Source organism: Patagioenas fasciata, chromosome 2 (assembly GCF_037038585.1).
Source record: "Patagioenas fasciata isolate bPatFas1 chromosome 2, bPatFas1.hap1, whole genome shotgun sequence".
Classification (NCBI taxonomy): domain Eukaryota; kingdom Metazoa; phylum Chordata; class Aves; order Columbiformes; family Columbidae; genus Patagioenas; species Patagioenas fasciata.
In genome coordinates this window covers 139206161-139217765 of record NC_092521.1, presented here as the reverse complement: position 1 = coordinate 139217765, position 11605 = coordinate 139206161, and the positions used below count along the sequence as shown (strand labels likewise).

At 35.2% G+C, this 11605-nt stretch overlaps 1 protein-coding gene across 8 annotated transcripts in view; it reads right to left on the bottom strand.

Moving 5' to 3' along the window:
* Positions 1-1892: 1892 nt before the first annotated feature.
* DGKB (diacylglycerol kinase beta) overlaps positions 1893-11605 on the bottom strand; it is a 349951-nt gene continuing 340238 nt past the window's right edge. For all 8 annotated transcript variants that reach the window (XM_071805088.1, XM_071805087.1, XM_071805090.1 and 5 more), the window contains one exon: positions 1893-4321. In XM_071805088.1, the coding sequence (XP_071661189.1) occupies positions 4214-4321 (108 nt within the window). In that variant the 3' untranslated portion in view covers positions 1893-4213. The remainder of the gene's footprint in view (positions 4322-11605) is intronic.

Sequence of the window (11605 nt, the reverse complement as noted above, 5' to 3'; positions counted from 1 at the left end):
CTATTTAACTGCAAGTACAAATGTTTTCACTTTTTCAGGGTACAAAAATATTCAGAAATGAACAAAATCCTGGCAAATCTTTTTACTTACTTTGGTTCGCCTCTTCACAAAGGCTTTCAGTTGTTTCTCATTTTCTTGGGCCTAACTGATCAGCCAAACTTTGTCCCCACAAAGGAAAGAGGCACTACCTAATTCCTCCAACCCTAAAAAGAACAGATCTCTAGATTAATCTAGTTAATTTACTTCCTTGGAACATCACTGCTCGTTAGCCAGAAGTATCTTCATCTGGCCTCCCAGGCCCCACACTGCAATTTCTGTGGGCTACCTCACATATCACTTTAAGCATCTGTTTTGTCATTCCTGAGCAAGTTTTCTGATCTTCTCTTGCTTCCTTGTCCAGAGATTTTTTTTTTTTTTTGTCTTTCCAGTTTTTTAGACATCCTCTCTAGTCACTCTTCCAGAGAGGTGAGGGACAACACTTGTCTAATGGCTCCCTAAAGCCATGGCCTTGCTATGATCCACCTCTGAATTACAAGCCCCAGAAGCCAGCTGCGGTTGAATGCAGTAAGTTACAGAATAGTGCGAGTACCCTAAATTACTAATAATCATGGAATAGCTAGAATCTCAGCAAACAAATATTGACCTAGAGATTGGAAAAAAAAGTATTTTTCTCCTGTTTCTACAATAATTATACCAAACCCACATGGTCTTTGACTATATTACTTCTTACACTGATATTCTGAAACATGTTGAAGTCTGTGACTTCATTTGCCTTAAATAATTTTGGATATTAGCTAATCATTGTTGTGATATATGTGCAATAAGTGGAGCTGATAAGAGTGAGGAAATGTTACAGAAGATCTATTTGTGCTTCAGAAGCCAATAGCGAGCGTTTCCTAGCTCACCAAACTCCTAAGACTATCAGCACATTACCTGATCTAGCATGCACATCCACGTACACATACCAATAAGCCTAAATCACAAGGTCTAACCCCCTAGGTTTAAATAATTGTGATGATATGCATACAAATATCTTGCAAGTACTGGAAACAGTAATTCTGTATCTGAGTCTGCAACAAATTCTTCTTTCACCTCCTTTTAACAGGAACTCATGCGAAGTGAGAGCAATGCTAACCAATTTCAGAATTTAAGGTTTCTTCCTGAGTTATCGTGTTCTTTTCCTCAGCACATTGCCCAGCTACAACTCTCCAGCAGGGAGATGAACAATTTGCAAATCCAGTGTCAGATATAATTTCTACATATTTGTAATTTCCATTTATATTGCAAATATCATTAATGAGGCCTTCAAGAATGCTTCATTGTAAACAGTGGTAGGTTTATAGCTACCACTCTTCAGTCAATGTAAGAACACTGTATCTATTTCAGCTATATGAAGATACACGCATATATTCTTTGTTTCACTTCACACATCAATGTATAATTTCACGATGCTAATTCTGCACATACCACATACTGAAGTGAAAAAACAAAGGGACCCCTCTGAAGTTCTTTCATTAAATCAAGCACTTTCCTTTCTTACTCTGTTTTATGTACTCTCACATTTTCTCTTCATCATCAGTACTGATAACCTGAGCGTGGTTTTAAATTACTAGAGGCTATGCTAAAACAACCAACCAACATTAATAAAAAGTCAGACTGCCACTGCTGCGATAAGTGCCAATATAGCGAAATGGCTGCTCCATTATGTTCTGCTACAGTGAGAATTTGATACATACTGACAAACAGATCTGAGCTACCTTTGATATGTCCAGTCAGAATTGTATGTAATTGTGATTGCATGAACCTATCTATCCCTCTTTTGTGTTATGAACAATTTACCATCACAGACTGGCACATTGAAAACTGCATACATTATCAAATAATAGCTTATATATAATTTTATTTGTTTTCAGAGTTACAATGTTCATGAGATAATCATAGAGAGCACATTATATATTATTGTTAAACACATTTTTGCCACAAAAAGTTGAGAGCATCATTAGAAAATTCTATGTCAAGTTATGTGAAAATATTTATCACCTGTAACCATAATTTCATAAAACCAATGTACACTTTATGTAATATTATGTCAGCAAGTTCCTTCTTTTTTTTTTTTTGCAAACATCTTTTGTTCTGTACTTACGTATGTTTGCAGTTAAGAAGTGCATCAAATGCTTCTGTGTGTGTATTTGCAATGCACAGGAAAAACAGTAGTTTATTCCTATGGTAACTGTAATGGTCAACATCGCTGGACCAAAGAATGGGGAATTACAAGATCTTAATTTTAGCAAATAATTGCCCTCATATTTTTCTACCTAATGCTGAACATAACATTAATTGGTATTTACCTTCTAATGTTTACAGAACACAGACTGTATATTTCAAAGAGATAATCCTTACCAACTATATATTGACTTTATTTTCAATGTCTATTATATAAATTAGGACTCTGTTGAATTCTTACACTGAGGAAGAAATGACAGTAACTTTATTTAAATACATGCACAGTATCGTGCACTACAGAATGATGAAATACTATTTTTAATGGATGAATGAATCAATAGAAAAATAGATTTAATAAATCCTTAACATTTTAAAGTCTAGATAAAAATGGGTAATCATGCATTTCAAGCAAAGTTTTTTTTTCCCTTGTTTGTTTTTTGATGAAATCTCTGAGAACTTAAGACATGCAGAGCTGAGAAGCAGCTCACTATGAACAAAGAACCATGTTAAGACTGCACAAAAAGTTTTGATTCAGACTCTTTATATGCAAGACTGAAAAAAACTGCCATTCTTGGACTTCCCTTCAACATTAGACAGTGCTGTGCAAACCTCAGACAAATCCCTGTATTATGATTTCTAAGCTGTTAGGAAGTCTCTCAGAGGGCTATGAAAGTAAAAACCTGAGCCACTGGCTCCCTAAAATTTATGACAAGAAATGTTTTGTTTCCAGACAGCAGACTACAAAAGCAGAATAGACACCAGTTTATCCTTTCCCTAAGACATTAATTTAGGGCATGAGTAAATTACAGATGGCATAAATTTATAAATAATAATGACAATAAAATTAGATATAAGTTGAGTTTTCCAATAGAGTATGTGTCTATGTCTCAATATTTAGAGTGTGTGCCTATGTCTATCAACTTATGAAACAAATGAAAAGTGAGCATTTACTTGCAATTAATTTAATGTCTTTTCCTACCCCAACATTTGTGTGGACATTGCCAATGTAATCAAAATAACTGTAAATTTTCAGAAGTGAGTCTGCTCCAGTGAGCTTGTTAACTATGCATTAACCCGTTTATCTGAAGCATCCTTCACTAAATCTTTGGTGGGAAATGCACTTTATTAGGCATGAGCTTTGGTTATGTGTGTGCATATGCACTATACTATCAGTCTATATGCAGAATGATTTAAAGTTTGCCACGTTACAGAGATGTATTGCTCATTAAAATAATTCTAGTGTTTCAACAAACACCGATGGCTAGTTTTGCAAGTATTATTATCTTCACTCTTAGCATGATCTCCTTAGCCTAATAGTTTTGCTCCAACTTGCTTTGACTTCCAATCTTAGAAAAATTTACGCAAAAGTAATCATGATCATTTGAATACTACACATGTTGTTAGACGTTTTCAGCAGGTACAGTTACTCACATACATAGGAGTTGTCAGAATAAGATAAAAGATTTTAATGCTTAGCTGAACAAAAATATTCTCAGGGTAGAAAGACATGATAAAGTAAAAGTACAGGTTAATGAGAAGTGTTATTAATTTTACTCTGAAACAGGTGTAATTAGCCATTGAGGTGAAGATGTGTGATTCAAGGTATACTACTGAACCTATGGCACATGATTTTTGTAGCAGAAAATCTTGAAATGAAAATGAGAGAAAATCAAATTACCCATGGCATTCTCTTCCCATATACCACGCCAGAATTATCCCGTAGTTTAGTAAATGGTAACGCATGCAACAAAAAATATGCTGTATCACTTTATGTAAACATCTGCTTTCATCATGCAAAATGCCTACAAAACTGTGACAATAGTTTTTTCTAATAGCGTAGTTTTACATTAGCTCAGTTATGGAAACAGTTAAACCAAAATCCATGATTTTGCAAGTAGAAGATATTCTAAAATTCTTGAAAGATTTCCAGCATAAATATTCCAAAGCCCAACAAAGCTAACTGGTTTGCTAAAAACTAAACTACATAGGCTTATTCCTTGCTGTGGTTCCTTGTTCTTTTGATGATAGAAGAGAAAAGACCGGTTTTTGGAGGAGGTCCCATCAACATGGGGGCTTGGTTCTTGTGGGTAATTTTTATCTGGGGGAAGAAAGAAGAAAAACAGAGTTATCCCTTGAGCTAGTTCAATTCCAAGTATCTGAGATGCCTGAATTTACTTTGTATGTGACTTCCAAACCTTCTTCATTTTACCAGAGATGAAAGGAAAATACCTTTTTTATGAATAATGTTACATAGGCAGTAAACCAATCCATGTATAATCATTGTTTCCATAAATACTTTAAATTATAAGCATGATCAATATTACAAATCATATGTAATAAAATATTATACATGCCGAAATGTGATCTTACATTTTGAGCGTGGGAATTAGTGCTTGCTTTTGAGTGTTTTACATATCTACAAGATGAACAAGAATTTGAAAGTTGGAAAGGACATACATGCTGACAGACCAAGCTGTTGCCTATTATTAAGATATAAGTTATTTCTTTGTATGCTTTATTTATAAATGTAATCAAGCTGTACTTCTCTTTTAATGCAGGACACTGCTGAATTCCAAAATAACCATTACGAATGAAAGTCAAAAGTTAATACACAAAAAAGGTCAAAAAAGATGAACTAGCTTTCTAAATTGTTAATTAATTGTTAATAGAACAGACTCAAATATTGAAAAGCCTATTTAAAACACTTTGTAAGACTGCTCTAAAGCCACCCGTTTTGATTTCTTTGATATAAAACTACGAATCACCTTAAATGAGACAACCTTAAAGTAGATTATGTCTGCAATTTTCTCTAATTCAAGTCTAAATTAGAGAAGACATTTTATGAATGTATGCTATGCTCAAAGCTAATTGAAAGCAATTATCAAAGTGGCATTTTGTCTGTGACTTTAAGATACATTGTTAGATAATAAATGATTCTCATTATGTAATAAAAAGGTCACATCTTGCCTTTGGGCTAGTGACGCTAAGAGTTTTTCAAAAGCAATCTGAGACATTTTCTTTAGCGAACTACGACTAATACAAGAACCATCACTTATTAAATATCAGTTGTCACCTGCATAGTACCCACATCAGAGATGGGTATTTCTTTCAAAAAGAAACACCACCTCATTAAAAACTAGGAAAAATACATCTCTTAAAGTGCATACCTGACATTTTCAAGTTAAAATGAATATCCTTCACTTGTCATTCACTAATAGTAATGAAACAAAAAATGTACGTGATGTGGAGAGGCTCATTAAAATATAGATCAGGACACTTCTTGGGGTGGAAATTTACTTCACAATATAAGGAGACAGAAACATAAAAATCTCAACAGAATGAGTGGGGTGGTTTAACTCTATTAGAGCCTTTACTTTATTCTCCAAATGCTTATTTCCATGCCACCTCTAGTTCATTAGTCTCAAATTTCATGTGTGACCTCTTTTTGTCAACACTGTTCATTAGTATCAAATTTAGTATACGAGATTTTTTTGGCAACCTAGATTAATTTCACACAGAAAATAACTCCTGCTTTCAAAGACTGGCATCAGCACATTTTTCCACAAGAAATTCTGCTTCAGGCACCACCTTGCCTGTAGTTAGTGTAAATTGGCATCATTCCGCTGATGTCACTTTACACCAGATGATGATCTGGTCCTGGAAAAATCGCCTCTAGGATTTTTGGAGCTTTCACTTACTTTAAAAGACATATTTTGGGGCTCAGGAACAGTGATGACATCAACCTGATCCTGAGGATCAATACATGAAGTAATCTGCAGCTGCTGTGAATTCTTCAAGACATAAGGGTTCAGCTTATTGCAAGATTTGGCCATGATGCAGCAGTAGGAATAGCTTCAGAGGTAAATCATAGTAATTCCATCTTAAAATGAATAAAAGAGCAAAGCTCAAAAGAAGGCTTTAGTATGAAGAGGTGAGGTAATCCTGAGACCCCATACAGATTGTTTGTTGGACTGGGGCTGTTCAATGCTGCTGAGGATGAATGCAATCACGTATTGAGAAAATGTTTATCATTTGTAATGTGCTTTTTTGGCTTGAGCCATCTGTTTCAGTGACCGTGACCTCTTCAGTATGTTGTATCCTATCAGTTGAGATCAACTAAGATGCCTGAACACGATTAACCACTCATGTGCATGAGGATGGAGTCCTCTACGCATTTCTCCAAGGCATATTTTCAACTGTTATAAACTGGCACAATTCCAGTGGTGTAAAATATACATCACATTCTGAAAATACAAAAATGAAAGTGTAAACCTAAAGTATATTTTTTACTTATGCATGCTAGTGTATGGTAATGGTGTATTGCTTAATAATGATAACAATCGATTCCTTATTTTCCTGCTTGAAAAAAAAAATCTTATGGTTTGGTGATAAAAAGAGATCAGTATGTTTGTAATACATGCTGGACCACTGCACTAGCTTGCCTGAAATAGGCTGATTTTTGTCTTTTTCAAGACTTTCAGGCACTGCATTTGTGCCCTGGACTCTTGCTTCTGCTTCTGCTTTCATACTGGCAGCGCTGCCAGAGCTGGTGCTGTGAGTTTGGGTGACAAGTGACAGCACACACTTCGAGATGGGAAGCAGCATTGTCTCCCAGCCTGACAGTGTTCAAGAAGCAACTGGACAACCCCCTCAGACACATGGTGTGAATTTGGGGTTGGCCTATGCGGGAACAGGAGTCGGACTCAATGATCCTTGTGGGTTCCTTACAACTAAGGACATTCAATGATTCTATGAAATTTAAAGCACTGGTGTATCTAGTAAATAGGTTTAGCAGGAAAATACTGCATTTGCAATTTCTAAATCATCTTTCCAGTATGAGAAAGTGTCTCCAATGATATATGTGAGAGAAGGAACACCAGATATAATTAAAAATAGCATAATTCTTAAAAGAAGAGATGGTAATTGCTCCCTGTTTGTCAACAGCAAATTTTCTGATAAAGGTGAAGCCTGAATTTGTGATACTAAACAGACTTATAAATGCAGAAAACAGACACTTATTTGTTTCAGGAGCAAGTCAGAGTTTCAAAATATGCCTTGAAGCCACATTAATACAACGCACCCTTTAAATGAAATGAAGTGAGCATCAGTAAGTTTAGTATGATAACTGTATCTTTTAGGTCCATCGGTTTTATTTTCATGTTCCTTTTTCTGCAATATGTACCAGTTACCTAAATGTTCCTGACTTCACAGAATGCCTAAATGTTTACTATTACCACAGAACATGATGCTACAAATACAGGTACTGACTACAACATTAAATGACAACAGAAAACTGCAAACACAGGTAATCACCTCTGCTTGTACTATTTCAATTAATGTGAAAGAAAGAAATCCTGTATTTTAAGGATAGAGGGGGAAAAAAAACTGTCAGAAAAAACTTATAAAGTTGGATATATTAGTTTACAGTCACTTTGTTTCATACTACCAACAGGGTTTGGATGTTGGGAGCTTTGAGGGTATGAGGGTTTTCCATAGTCTAGATGCCCATATGCTGCTCCCCTTACAGGAACCTGATGGATGTGACGCCTCTGTATCACAGGAGTATTTTCTCGTAGGTGATCAAGAGCTGTACTTGGTATCATGATACGAATAAGACCTATGGAATGTAGGCAGTGCTAAACAAAATTAACCTGTGACTTGCATTATGTGGCATTTTGGTCAAAATCTCTTCAGATCTAGATCAGTTGTTTTAAATACAGCATTATGTAACACATCTTTTAAATAGATTTCTTAACAATATTATTGTGCAAAGTGCAATCAAATCTAATCAGTTTGGCATTAATTAAGCTCTAATAATATACTCTAGTCTCTCTCCTAAGTAGTGTGATCCGTTTCCCCTTCACACAGGTAGATTGGAAAACATTACGGTGTCATCATAATTTTTAAACATACTGAGAAAATGACAGAGCTGCAAAATTAAAATAAATGATTAATGGCATTTTTTTCATGTTTTGTACTAATAGGTATCACTGAGGTTTTAAATTAATAGAGCTGTCAAGCTCAGGGTTGTTACAGATCCAGTGCAGAACTAAAATGGAAATTATGTGTTCCACAGACACCTAAAGATGACACTTGGAATATTTTAAATTTTAATTAGTAGGTGCAATTGTTCCCCCCCCGCCCCCCCAAACCACTGCAAATTAATTGGCAATTAGTCACAACTAATTCTTTTCTTAACAATATGAAGTGGAAGGAAAGGTGCATTGTATGTTAGAGTATTTGTCTGGGGTGCAGAAAGCACACATGCAGTAAATTGCTTTGTCAATTACAAAAACTACTGTTTTGAAATTTAGAAAAAAATATGCATAGGTAAACAAAACTAATTAATGTGCAATGTACCTGTGAGCACAAAAAAATAATGCTCAGCTGCAAAAGAAAGTGTTAGAAAATCAATAAATCACTCTGGCCTTGAAACAGAAATGTATGCACATTGTTGCTCAAAAGGGCAAAAATGCAACATTTTCGTATAACCCCAAAAACTTTTTCTAGCAACTGACTTCCATTTATGGGTTAACTATGTAATAATTGACTAATATTCTACTAAAATAAAACACTATATCTAGGACCCAGTTCCTCTTTGCTCCAAAGAAACGGACACAAAGGTTTAAATTGTCCCATTATAAAAAGCTGATAAGAAAATATTACTACATTCAGTGACATGGAAAGAAGCTACTTTATAGACAGAGTCTAAAATACATTTGCAACTTCTCCATGCAGTCTATGGGGTGTTGGAGCCAGTGCATCTTCATGAAAGCAAACCTGTGACTGTCTTTTAGTTTTCTCACCCAGCCCTGATGTGTAGTGATTATTAGCAAAAGCTTTTTTGGTTAGTTTTCAGTTCTTGTTTTTCTCTGGATTTAACTACCAAGGTAGAACTTCCTTGGATCTCTGAGCTCAGGCTCATCACATCACTAGAGACTAAACAAAAGGCTAGAGAGGAACCATTCATTCATTCATTCACTCATAACTTATTTTTAAGGTGCATTGAAATTATAAAATTTTGAAACATTACTTCTGAATTTTATTATTAAATAAGTTACTACAAGTATTCCTATCACAAAATAATCCTAAAAATACTATGTCTATAAAACTATATTTCTGGCAGTCCATTAGGTGGGCTCTGACTATGGATTCTCAATTTCATTCCTTCATTTAGGCAATATCCTTGCATCTTATACAGACATTTTTGTCTTCTACTTTTAATCTAATGTTGCTAGAAACTTTATATTTTTTTTTTCAGATATGATGCCAAACAAGTAAGGAATAAATGAAAGAACTGAAATTGCAGTTATTTCTAATTAGGATGGAATATTATGGATTTTTTTTCAAAACAATGCTAATAAGTTAGGTAGCTAAATTGAAAGATTACTTTTCTTAAAAAAAACCCCGATGGCTAAAGCTAGAAGTTTATTGAATTAACTTGAGAGTCTTTGAAGTTTCATTACTATTAATGACCCGTTTGGCGATCAGGTGAAACCATAGATATCTTTCATGTTGCTATATTTGTCTGGGAGAGCTCTGATAGAATTTCCTCTTCAGCTAATCAGACGAGATGTTTAACATAACATTATTATCATCTTTCCTTCTCCCAAAGACTGCTCTATAAAAACCAGTGAAAACAATACAATTTGATGCTCAGATTCTGCATTTTATTATACCAGAGCAGAGTTACTTTGCCAGACGCTGCAGTCTGCATGTGTTCAACATACTGAATAATTCTGGATGACAGATCTTTAGACCAGGCCACTCATACGTTTAAGTATGCACAGGACCTACAGAACACATTCCTGCTCCTGTCTAGGGATGCTAATGGAAGATCATAAAGGATGCTAAAAGAAGCACATTACAATTTCTTCAGTACTAAAATTGATAGCAGGAATGAAAAAAAAAAATCACAGATCACAGCTTCTGGGTAGCTGCTACACTGTCTTTTGCAATTCACAGTATTTTCTCAGAAAATTTGCAGGGAACATGATCCCTTATATGCAGTAGAAGGGACAGGTCTGAGCAAGTCATACTACTTGCATAAAACTTTTACAGTCAGAAAGAAGAAATGGCAAAGATAAACTCGTTGATTTCTTCAAAAGGAAATAAACTTCCAAGGCTGCACGTGCAGCCTACATCCCATACGTAACAGGGATTTGATGCAGAACTTGTTTTCTTTAATCTGCATAATGAAATAGCAAGAGAATTTTGATCAGGTTGAATTCAATTTCTTGAAAAATCATTGCCAAATACTCTCATTTGTGCCAAAATTTGAAGCAGAAATAGAGGAGGACTTCTGAGCTTAATCACTTGCATCTTGGGCCAGGGTTGATTCAATATGTGCTGATTGTATGAATTTCTTTCTCACTTAAACTCTATAATTTTTATAGGTCAGTCCATAAAACTACTGAACTTGGATGACACTGAAGTTCCTGAGATGACCACACTAAAATAAAATGTGATTGCAATCCATTTTTTTGTTTGTTTTTAACATCAGCTTTCTGGCTGGAGGACCAGAGAACCAAAAACCTGAGGCTCAGCTGATGTATCTAACCCATGTACATGATCTATGCAATAGAACAAGGTGCAGGGGTCTCCCCCCAAAACTAGTGAGATGGTATATTCGAGCAGACCAGTACTGGGTCGAGACAGTAGTTTCTCTCCTTAAAGTCATACAGCTAGTAAACTAATAAGTGCTTTCCCTCAGCAAACTAATGTGAAACAGAAGGTAGAATGGGAATGTCCCCCATGTCTCCATGTAGGAGTGCCAGCATCTTTGTATAGAGTCTCGGTTCCTTGTAAGAACTGGTGAAGAAATCTCCTAACAGGGGAAACAAAAGGAAAACCAAACTCTCCTATGTTTCATAAGGAACTAGATTTTCTTTTTTCTGATCATCAGAATTTTGTTCCATTCAAAAAACAGTCAATCATTATTTTCAGATAATTTTAGGACAAAACTGCAGTTTTGACTCTAGAGAAGAAAAAAGCTTGTGATTCTGACGTTGGTCTCCCCATGTTTCTTTCTGAAATTTGAGCTCCTGAAGGTTCAAATAATTGGCTACATAGTTGGCTACACATAAGAATTTATTTTGACGTTATGTTTTCTTTCAGACTCTGGTTTTGAGTACACATAATTGAGGTGTCATCCTGATAATGTAATCAAATACATTTTGGTTTCCAAACAAAGACCCCTCTGAAGCACACACTTAGAAATCAAATCTTAAACTTTGTTTGAGACAAAGCTAACATCCACCTTTGTCATTGTCCCAAGAGGAATTCCTAGGTATGTTGCAGAGAACTTCAAGAAAAACTGTAGTGTAGTTAGAATTAGTGGGCAGGGGAGAGGTTGGACCATACATGTTTTTTCCTTTGTAAG